The sequence below is a fragment of the Anguilla rostrata genome, chromosome 12 (genome assembly GCF_018555375.3).
Source record: "Anguilla rostrata isolate EN2019 chromosome 12, ASM1855537v3, whole genome shotgun sequence".
Lineage (NCBI taxonomy): Eukaryota > Metazoa > Chordata > Actinopteri > Anguilliformes > Anguillidae > Anguilla > Anguilla rostrata.
Genome location: NC_057944.1, coordinates 15,617,011 through 15,628,452, shown reverse-complemented (window position 1 = coordinate 15,628,452; position 11,442 = coordinate 15,617,011). Strand labels below are relative to the sequence as shown.

Sequence of the window (11,442 nt, the reverse complement as noted above, 5' to 3'; positions counted from 1 at the left end):
CAGTAACCATGTAAAGTATACTTGGCTTATTATATAAATAACCGAGTCAGAACACTGTTGTGTTTCAAGTAGAGCAAAAACTGCAAATTATGCTCCTGTTACTGGAATGTGAAAAGTTTCAAAACTGTTACTTGAAAGTTTCAAAACTGGATTTTCTCCTACTCACCTACGGCACTCAGAAATGAACACGAATAGTTTGATGTAGGCCATTGCATAATACAGCAACCTGTGGCTGCTGTAATAATAAACCTGTTGAACACAACCTTGTCTATTATTGGATGAATTGAACATCTAAATGCAGTGTTCAACCTGCCCATGCTTACAAATAAACGGCTGAAACATTTAAAAAAACCCTAATATCAACAGGGTTTTAATGGCAGCCATTTTAAAGATGGTATTTATGTGTGTTCAATAACTTTAAGCCCTGGTGTTGGTGACCCTGGTGCTACACTGGATGTTGAAGCATCATCACTTGAACTCTTCCTCTCCCTAGTTGTCTGCTTTGCCTTCCCACATGATGGCCAAAAAACCTGAACCTTTGACAGCAAACTGGAGACATACGTGATGCCCTCCTCTTTGGAGAAAGCACGTTCACCATTTCAAATAGCACCAAAATTATCTATGCCTAAATAAATACTCTTGACATTTACAGTAAAAATATAAAGAAATCCTGTTCGTTAAACAGTGCAAACATATGTACATACAATAGAAAATAATGCAAGGTTCAAAAACATTGAGGAAAAAGATTTAAAAGTCTGCGGTTTAGGCCGTATAAACTGCTATATGTGTGAATATTATGTATCATTAATACTGTACTGTGTTAGTTTTAACTGCATGTTAGTCTTTTGAATGCGAGTTAATTTGTGTTGTGGGCAGGTGGGGTGGCCTGAAAATCCCTTGGGGTGTTGTGGAGGAATTGCCTCTACCTGCTAGGTCTGAGCCTGAGAGCTCATTTTAGTGTTGCGGCATAAATCTCACGGTGACGTCAAAAATGGTGGACTTCACCTGACACCTGTGTGACAGACTATGCAGACTATGCCCCTTATACATGTAATTGAGGCAGAAAAGGCAGAAGAATAAAATATTAATGTCTTTTAAAATACTGTTCGCATTTGTGCAAGTATGCAAGGGGATCCCTGCAGTCGAACGTGTGACTGAAACCTGACAAAACAGCTCCAATTCCAAATGCTGTACAAATCAGATGCTGTCAATGCACGTTACGTCAACATGTACACACATCATATACAACGTACTGAATTTGAATATGTGCTAGCAGTAGGTACTGGGACTCAGAGGAAAAACTATAACTGAGATGGATACTGGCAATGGAGTTTACAGGCTACAGATGAAACACACAGGTGAGCGCATGCATATGAACGCATTCAGTGGAGCGTGCACACGTTCGGACAGTGTTTAGAGATGGGCTGCATTCCAAACTGGTCCCTTGACCCACACTCGGCTGTCGGAATGGGGCGAGCAAAGGGCAAGACCACCATAAGAAGGACCCCCGAAAAGTGTTAAGGTAGTGATGGTCTGCCCAGTTTGACTGAGTGTCAAGATCCATGTTCATCCGCAGAAAGGGATTTCTCAGTTTCACCTGCACAGACCACTATGTGAAAATTAAAAACAAGTCTCTTAAGGACAACACAGAAAGAAATGGCTTACAGACCTCTTGTGGTGATTTTGGATTACTTGCTTAAACAAAAAAAATGAATTATCTATATAAGATTAATGGTAAACGATTAAAATTGCAAACATTTTTCAAAGTGCTCTCATACGGATACCACCTTAAACACCCTGGTACAGTATTTCATTGATTCGGTTGCATTTTAAAGTGTTGTTTCAGTGTGCTTCATAGTCACTCGCCGTGGGGTGCAGGGGTGAGGGAGCAGAACGGAATGCAGCCACAGCTCTCTGACCTGTGTCCCAGCGGTCTCCATTGGGCTTCTCCTCCAATGGGAGCTTGCCTTACTGACTGTGGAGCTCCAAGCCAATAGAAATATGCATAACTGTATGTATGCAATACTATTATATCACTATTGTTTTTTTTACACTAAAAAAAAAACAAGTCTTGTCAAGTAGGTTCATTGAATGAACTTAGATACAACACATTATAAAGGAAGGTAAATATCAGTGTGTGTTCGCAGCCTCTCAGATAACCAATCGGTGTGTTCACAGCCTCTCAGATAACCAATCAGTGTACTCACTGCTTCTCAGATAACCAATCAGTGTGCTCACAGCCTTTCGGGTAACCAATCGGTGTGCTCACCGCCTTTCAGGTGATCACTCGGCGTGCATTTTCAGTGCAGTTCTCACAGGAATGTGGGCAGGAGCGGGCCTCGGGTGCGGCTGGCGGGTCCGAGACCGCGGGCGTGGCAGCGGAGGCTTCACTCCCTCATGCAGACGTTGCAGCGGCTGGTGCGCTGGCGCTGCTCCCACTCCTCCTTCAGCGTGCTCATCGGGGGGGCGGGGCTGAACTGCTCGGCCATGCCCACGTGCGTCAGCCAGAAGCTGTAGGCGCTGGCGAAGTAGTGGCAGGTGCCGCGCGGGCCCTGGCACTCGATGAAGGGCTGCCGGCGGAAGTCCTTCAGGCAGCTCCCCGAAGACGTCAGCGACTGCCCGCCGCCCTCGTCACCTGACCCCGTGTGCTGCAACACACACCTCACAGCTCACGTCCTGTTCACCGCATGCACACGCACCAGGAACCCCCTCCCAGACACAAAGGCATCCAGGGGACCCCCATCATAAGTTAGAAAGATTTACATCAAAAAAAAAAAATGTTGTATATTTTGAAATATTTTACTATATATAGTAATTCCATAACAAGTCTGGCCAGGGACTCCCTATAATACCTTTAAGGACCCCCAGGGGTCTATGGACCCACTGCTGAAAACCCTGGCTATATAATGAGCACAGGCACTATGTTATGAGGAATTATCTCTCTCTCTCTCTCTCTTTCAAAGGCACTAAGGTGAAGGCATACCGTGCTGGAGTACTGCACGCAATAGGACAGAGTCACTCTAATGTAAAGACACGGCACTTAAACACACACAGACTCACCATGAGGAAGGAGTAGCCCATCCACAGGCTCCTCCAGTTGTTGGGGCAGGCGGGGACGCTGGTATCCTGGCTGTGCACGGCCACGGCGGGGGAGGGGGCCTCGCACACCACGCAGCGGCTCACGTGCCGCTGGATCTGCGGCCCCGACACGGGCGTGGCCGGCGCCGGCGCCGTGGTCGACAGCCAGTACGACTTGTCGTTCCTGCTGGCGTAGTCGCAGGACGCCATGCTGCAGGAAGCGAACGGCATGGTGCCGAAGACCTTCAGACACGACCCGGCGTGGCCTGCGGGGGGGACACGCGTGCGAGAACGCGCACACGCAGATTCACACGGAAACATACACTGAATTAGAGACGCACGTGAACATACGCACACAAAATCACACACTTTCCAGCGGAACCAACCACTTCATTTCTGTTTGTGCGTGGGAGCGCGCAGGCATGTATGGATATGAGTGCGTGTGCATGGGTTTGTGCATATGATTGTGTGCATTTGTACATATTTGTCTGTGGGGGAGTTTGACTTTGAAAGTACGAGCACGACTGTGTGTATCACTGCGTGCGTATGTGTGCGTGCGTGTGCGTGGCGTGTAAATACCCAGGTCTTGCGTGTGCGCTCTCTCCTGTCCCTCCAGGTACAGCAGACTGTAGCCACTCCACAGCGTGATCATGTCCGCCGGACACTGGGGAATGGCGTCTGACTGGCTGTGCATCACCAAAAGGAAGGCGGCGCGAGACCTCCCGGTTGGGCCTGGATATCCGCGATCCCCCATGAGACCAGGGGGACCTGTGCCAGCAGGGAAAGGGCAGTCTTAGTACATTGGGCAGGAGCAGATCTCCAGCCAGGGCCATTTCAGACCACCTCCCCCTCATGCTCACCTTGCTGGCCAGGGCGTCCCAGCTCTCCAGGCAAGCCTGCATCTCCTACAGGTCCAGGTGGTCCTGGAAGCCCCTCTAATCCCGGGAACCCAAGCCACCCTACCAATCCCTTTAATCCTGTAACAACACCCACATTAAGACTTCTCAACATGACCTGAAACTCCCTCCACCACAAACACAGGCTCCTCAGCACAACACATACTGAGACTCCAATACACCATACACACTGAGACTACCCTTCATCACACAAACTCCATCATAAGGCTACTCCACATCAAGTACAATGAGACCCTCATTGCGTTCCTGTAGACAGGTCTCTGGGGTTAGACGAGCGTTACCTCTATGCCCTTCTCTCCCTGGGGGGCCAGGTTTGCCAGGAATACCCAAAGGCCCCGGCGGGCCAGGGGGCCCTGGATTCCCAAGTGGGTGAGGTGGAGGTGGTGGGGGCACAACCTCGCCTTTAGGACCCATGGGGCCTGCAAAGTCCCAGAGAAGAGTCAGCTCAGACAGAGCATTCCACTACAGAGTGTAGTTTCAGTGTGGAAGAATTAGGGGGCAGCAGTGAGTCAGCATTTAGCTTTTGAGGGCTGAGGAGAATCATCTACAAACAGGGGGACAAAATTCCTGGTATCACATACATCTGATGACAGCGATAGCAGAACAGTGTCTTTACAGAAAGGGACTGCAGAATGTGCCCGAGCACAAGTAGCATTTGTGGTTAGGGATTTATCTTGGATGGGACTGATTCGATAGGACGCTTCATTTTTGCCCTGCAGCAAGTTGTGTGCAACCTCTTATTCTGTACCTGCTCATGTAGCATTTCTGTTCTGTAAATTACACTGTCCTTTATGTCAGAAAAGGGTAGCTGTAGTGCATAGACTTTACCAGCAGGGGGCAATACTGACCCGGTGGTCCTGTGAACCCTTTTTGTCCCTTGCACCCAGGGGCACCAGGTGTGCCAGGGAGGCCAGGGGGTCCTGGATACCCTATTAACCCAGGAGATCCTCTCTCACCTGCAAGACAAACATCCAATGATTCACACACGATGGTGCTGGTCTGGCCAGCGCAATTCACTTTCAATGCCTCAGTTAGAGCCAGCACCTGGCCGAAATGCAGACGTACTAATAGTGGCAATTCATTTAATGTTCAATTAATTGCTTCCCGTATCTCCCTGTCACTGTCAGCAAAATTTGTCCCTGATATTCACACACACTGTCAACAGTTTTACATTCTCTTATCATCACTTAATTTTAAAATCAGTCCAATGAAGCATTCTTCCTGCATTTCTTCAAAAAAAATTATTACAGCACTTTCCAGTCTCAAGAAACTGATTGGTTATGGGGGACACAGCTAGCTGCGGTCATGTGACGGGCGCTAACGGAGGGACAGACATGTGTTACCTTTGGGGCCTGACAGTCCTGGAATCCCAGGAGGTCCTGGGGAGCCTATAGGGCCTGCTATTCCTTTGGCCCCTTTGCATCCTTGTCCACCAGGGTCCCCCTGGTCTCCCGGGATCGGTACAGATGGACCAGGGGCCCCGATTTCACCCATTGGCCCTGAGCATCAACACACATATATACATAAGATCACTCGACTGTTTAACACGCACACACACACACACACACACACACACACACACACACACACAATCTGACCTGGTGGACCATCTGGTCCAGGGAAGCCAATCTCTCCATAAGGCCCTCGTCTGGCATCTACACAGTCATTGCCTGGTGGACCAGTAGATCCACGTGGTCCAGGGGCACCTACAACAATCACAATTTTTCTATGAGTAATGAAAGGGTCAGAAAGGACAGCAGATTGTATAGCTCAAGGAGGGTGCGACACCAGAGACAGAAAATGCATTAGTTTTGTATTTTTCAAAGATGCATTTAACTGGGAGTGACTGAGGAAGAGAGGATTCAAAATTTCAATATTATGAACATTGAAAGTCTTAAGTTAGTGACATGTAAATTCATTCTAAAATGTATTCTGAACTGAAGCAAAAGCAGAATGTTTCGAATTGTATTTCTTAAAGATTTGAAGTTTGTGGTTTGAAGATGGCAATCCACCAGTGCAGACTGAAGGGCCTGAAGGATCTTGTAAGATTCTGTGAAGTTCCTCCATACAGAATGAAGTTCCTCCATATAGAATGTTCACCAATCTCATTCAACGCAATGGAAGATGAAGACATAATTCTGTATTTCACATACCAGAACACCCCAGCTGACCCTGGGAACCCTTTGGGCCTGGTTGGGAGGGCCCAGGAAGGCCCGGGGAACCACAAGGGCCCTTTTCCCCTAGGTAGCCTCTGGATCCTGGGGGCCCTGGGATACCTGGTCCTGGAAAACACAAACTGCCACATAAAAAATGGAGAATACACACACACACATAGACACAGACACACACACACACACAAATAATGCACAAACAAGGAGTACCACAGGCAGAGCAATAGAGCTGACAGAATGTGTTCATGGATACCTCTGACCCCCTTCTCCCCTTTCACCCCCTTCAGACCATCTAGACCGTGTAACCCAGGGGGTCCAGGAGGGCCTGAGAAAGAAGGAACCAAAAACATACAACCATCAACCACATTGACCGGTTCGCCATTCTTGCATCTCATTTAAAATCATCTGACAATCACATCAATACACGTCTTTATCAATTTCACACTCACCATTTTATTACTACCATCGGTAAATCACACAATTGTCTGTTGAAAGGTACTGTTTGGTATCATGGCCCATACATTTTCATGTCATAAAAATACTACTGAGAAGCCAAGTGCCTGAGTAAAAATTAAATTACTATCTAGGAAAGCTGTGGATGTTCAGCTAGTTACATAACAATTAGCCAGACTGTTTGCTAACTTTTCAGTAAACTATAGTATTTAACAACAGTTTACTGAATATTTTCCAGTCATACAGTACACACCACCATCCAATGCATAACAAATACAATCTGGTTCATGATTTCAAGGCAATAACTGATGCTGAAGAGGTATACCTCTGATTCCAGGGTATCCTGGGTTTCCACTGGGCCCCGGATATCCAGGCTGGCCCATTGGCCCTTCAGCCCCTGTTTCTCCACAAGGCCCTGGAGGCCCGCAAGCACCTTCCAGCAAACAGTGAAGATAAAGGATCAACTGGGGCATGTTTCCCTGGGCAACATTGTCAGTCAACATAATAATCAACCCTTCCATCCAGTTAGACAACAGAGATCAGTGAAAGTGCAAGACAATCAGGGACCAGTTTAAGAACCAGCCTGGGATGCGTTCATTACCTGGGGGCCCTGGAGGGCCCGTGTGTCCTTTCGGACCAGGATGGCCCCTGCACCCTGGGGCACCAGGCATTCCTGGGTCACCATCATCACCTGGTTCACCTGATGGAGCTGAGGACCAAAAAGAACAGTGAGAAGCACAAATAAGCTGTGAAGCAACCTAATCTGAGTTCAGGAACCTCATGTTTACTCTACCTTCTTTTAAACACAATAACTGACTGGCTTAAAAATGAACTGCCAAACTCAGCTGAATAAGCACTCAAATGAACTAGCACTCACACTGGAATACTTCGACATCACACGTGAAAGATACAAGAACGGAAACTTGTACCCTTTAATCATGGAAAACAAATTTCTTCAGGCCAGGGCATAGAGGAAACAATGACACAAGCAGTTCAGTACATTCACAGAAAGAGGGATTGATTGTCAGAGGTTGTGCACATGCACAATGCACATCCCATCTTTGCCAGGCCCCTCCCCAGTTTTGTGATTATGCTGCAGCTTTTTACCACATTGTCCATTATCACCAGGCGGTCCTCTGTCGCCAGGTGGACCGGGAGCACCCAAAGAGTCCCCTCTGTCTCCTGTTCAGGAAAAGAGCCTAAGTGACCACCTCCTCAAACTCAGTATCTCTCAGTCACCATGCCCTCTTGTGTCCCAGTCACCCCAATCAGCACTGAAACAGCTGCTGTCAGATTAACTAACAATCTACTCATAGGACCTGATGGTGGGTTCATAATATACTTCTCTTGTTGGATCTGACAGCGGCATTAGTCATCGTCAATAATAACATCTTGAGTAGAATGGAGATTACTCTCAGTGTCTTTGATTGTGGCTCTTTCCACTTAAAACCCTTCCAAAAGGGTCTTTAAGATTGAACAAACCTGTCAACTCATCAGAACCCTGTCATGCAGGCTTTTGTAATGCTTGTGGTATTTTTGCTTTAATACTTCCTGACTGCAGTGAAACAGGCTAACGGTACATCAGTCTTATTTAGCCCTTCTCTCTCATTTACATGCTATATACAGTTACCTGCTCAGCTAGCTCTCAGTAACTCTCACCTCTGCCAGCCCCCTTACATCTATTACAGTCTCACCCCATTATGGGGTAACCAGGGGGAGCTCAGCCCCTAGGTAACAGACCAGCCCCACCCCCCGCAAGAGACCTCAGCCCTCCTAGTCAGCGACTGCACCCCCCGCCCTCATCAGAACCTTTCCCCGGAAGCCAGAGTGTACTCTGAACCCTGAGAGCCCCCAGTGCTCTAGCATCATGTACTTTAGAGAAACATTATACTGTATCGTAGGACAGTCTGACCTTTAATGCCATTGGCTCCGGGGGGGCCTGGATTACCAGGAAATCCACTGGGTCCAGGATCACCCTGAAAGAGCCAGAGATTGTGCTGGTCAGAGATTTCTTCCTGACAGAACTTATAATAACAAACATCCAAACACCATTAAACACCATACTTCAACACAATCACACCTCCAACACCGTCCACCACATTGTAACACACTCAAATTACATAGTGACTCTACAATGTCATGCAGTAAGGGAGACACACCACTCCCACCATCCACGGCACTTGACACAATCATGCCACACCATAACAGTATAACATTACACTAACACAATCACAACACACTATGACATATTCAAACATATCTGTGAAATCATCACACCACACTAAAACACAATTAAACCACCTTGTAACCCCCACACACGACACAGTAGCATCATGTCTGCACAGTTACAGCATCATGCCACTCTAAATACACACAGACAGTGAATCACTATAGCTAACACGCTACAGGTGAATTGATTCAAATTCAGACTCTGAAGAGTGAATCGCTGTGACTGCTTAAGGGACAGTGCTGCCAGTCATCTCTCAGCTCTCACCTGGTCACCGGCGTCTCCAGGGAAACCAGCGAGTCCCCTAGGACCAGTGGGCCCAGGTGGGCCAGGGCCACCATTACGCCCACTCTTCCCAGGTGGTCCTCGTGGGCCCACCTCAAAACCTGGTGGGCCGTCCCAACCGGGATACCCAGGGTCACCAATATCTCCAGGCCAGCCCTTATCACCTGAGAAATTATCAGTGTTAAACACAGCACTTAAATGATGTAATTATACAGCTATGGAGTGCATTACACTCAACTGACTAAATTGCAACAAAACCGCATTGTACTGCATCTTGTATAACTGGTCATTGGCTTTACCAAGCTCACTAACTTTAATGCACAGTACAATCCCATCATCTTGCATGTATACACGCACACATCGTTTAGTGGCCATGAGAGCCCAAACAAGAATCTGCGGTTATGAGTAAAACTCTGTAAACACTAATTATATAATTAAAGCCAGACGTATTAGACATTTAATAAGCTAGTTGCTTATTATGACATTGATAATGAGTTCACTTTATGCAAATTAAATTTGACTGGTGGCATAGCCATGTCACCTCTTCTTCCAGTGAAGCCCTGAGGGCCACGGCTTCCAGGGCCGCCTGTGCAGCCCTTAATCCTGCTGATTCGCGGGGGTGCAGGAGGGCCCGGATCCCCTCTAGGGCCTGACAGGAAGGGGGGAAGGAGAAATCAAGGGACAGTCAGAGCTGTGTATGAATGAAACACACAATAGATGGTGCTGAGCGTATGAGTGAAACGTCAACCACAGCTGCATTCATGCACGAACCCCACAGCTGATTCGGAAGAGCGAGACATCTGTGCTTCTCCTCCAAAACAAGTGGCGTTGGCAATCTCCTTCTTTCCACACCTCAGACTACAGCTGAGCTTCCACTTGACCCTATGGAGCTACAGGCCACAGCTGGCACTGGGACGGTCTGGATTTAATCCGAAACTGTGGGGCTCATCCATTCACCAGAGCGTGGTTGACTTAACCAAATGAGCCACCTGGTTGTTGCTTGCTCATTTGTATTGCACATACTTGGTACAGAGTGTGTGAGTGAAATGTCAGACTACGCACTGTATGATGTGTGTGAATTAAATAATAGCATAGCATATGTATTCTATGTGAGATGGCAGTTATTGAATATAAAAGTGAGAAAATACGTCTGTAACGCGTGGGGCATTATGCGTCCCAGTACCCTTTTCTCCTTTCGGTCCATCATCCCCACACAGGCCATCACGGCCTTGGAACCCTCTCTCCCCTTTTTGTCCCAGACTTCCAGGTGGCCCTATCTGTCCAGGGCCACCAGGCGGCCCGTCTCCACCAGGGACTCCACGAAAGCCTGTAGGCATGACACAGCACGTTCCAAAGCACGTATAACATTACAGTGCAAGTCCAAGAGCAGGCATGACATCAATGTGCATGCGTGTTCCGAAGCATGTACAGCAATTCAGCCCATGTTCCAGCGTAGCCGTGGCATCAAACCCTGATAGCCTGGTCCAGCATCTCCACTCACCCTTCTGTCCGGGCGTGCCCTGGAGTCCAGGGTCCCCTGTAGGTCCTGCGGGGCCCTGCTGTCCAGGGCACCCAGGCTGCCCCGGGCGGCCCGGTTGCCCAGGGCGTCCTTTCCTACCATACCCGGGGGGCCCTGTGTCTCCCAGATCACCTTTATCACCCTGATAACCTGGGAAATAGATACATACTCATAACAGTGTGGCTACTTCCATATAAAACAGATACATACTGACATTACTGGCACTGTAACCTTGGAGACAAACACACTGTCATAACAGCATCATTGTTATCTTGGCAAAAAGAAAGAAGCTCATTACAGTCTAGCTGCAACATAGCAAAGTCACAGACACACATTCATAATGGTGCCACTGTAAACTTAGATGCAAGCATACTGTGAGTAGGAAATAGGAGCTAGAGTATCATGTTAAGTGTACTTTTGACATCACCCAATTAACCTGCTCCTACCTAGTGGTTGAATGCTCAGTGGTGAAGATGCTGCTCTATGCAAGAAGACTCACCTGTAGGGCCTCGATCACCTTCTAATCCATTAGAGCCTGGAGTTCCTGGCCCTCCCATGTTACATGGAGGTGTTGGGCCTTGGGGGCCTGGCTCACCCTCCTCCCCTATGTCCCCCTGTGGCCCCTTTCTCCCAGGCAGGCCGGGGGACCCTTGGGCACCTGGGAAAGCCCCTCTATTAACACTCAACTACAACATAATTACAATTCATCTACATTGCCTCTAACAGCCTATTTTTTTTACAGCCATAGCCCACATTAACCATCCTTTGAATGACTTCAATGTAGACTTCAAA

The 11,442-nt window shown here is 47.9% G+C and overlaps 1 protein-coding gene across 1 annotated transcript in view; it reads right to left on the bottom strand.

Annotated features, from left to right (window-relative positions):
- Window positions 1-347: 347 nt before the first annotated feature.
- col4a4 (collagen, type IV, alpha 4) overlaps window positions 348-11,442 on the bottom strand; it is a 44,181-nt gene continuing 33,086 nt past the window's right edge. Inside the window, exons 29-47 of the mRNA XM_064301403.1 lie at window positions 11,150-11,308; window positions 10,633-10,800; window positions 10,315-10,458; window positions 9,673-9,780; window positions 9,114-9,295; window positions 8,532-8,595; window positions 7,727-7,801; window positions 7,221-7,328; window positions 6,945-7,052; window positions 6,420-6,491; window positions 6,149-6,277; window positions 5,594-5,701; window positions 5,339-5,494; window positions 4,844-4,951; window positions 4,277-4,414; window positions 3,939-4,055; window positions 3,658-3,846; window positions 3,061-3,344; window positions 348-2,648 (exon numbers count right to left, since the gene is read on the bottom strand). Coding sequence (XP_064157473.1) covers window positions 2,388-2,648; window positions 3,061-3,344; window positions 3,658-3,846; window positions 3,939-4,055; window positions 4,277-4,414; window positions 4,844-4,951; window positions 5,339-5,494; window positions 5,594-5,701; window positions 6,149-6,277; window positions 6,420-6,491; window positions 6,945-7,052; window positions 7,221-7,328; window positions 7,727-7,801; window positions 8,532-8,595; window positions 9,114-9,295; window positions 9,673-9,780; window positions 10,315-10,458; window positions 10,633-10,800; window positions 11,150-11,308 — 2,678 coding nt within the window. The 3' untranslated portion in view covers window positions 348-2,387. The remainder of the gene's footprint in view (window positions 2,649-3,060; window positions 3,345-3,657; window positions 3,847-3,938; window positions 4,056-4,276; window positions 4,415-4,843; window positions 4,952-5,338; window positions 5,495-5,593; window positions 5,702-6,148; window positions 6,278-6,419; window positions 6,492-6,944; window positions 7,053-7,220; window positions 7,329-7,726; window positions 7,802-8,531; window positions 8,596-9,113; window positions 9,296-9,672; window positions 9,781-10,314; window positions 10,459-10,632; window positions 10,801-11,149; window positions 11,309-11,442) is intronic.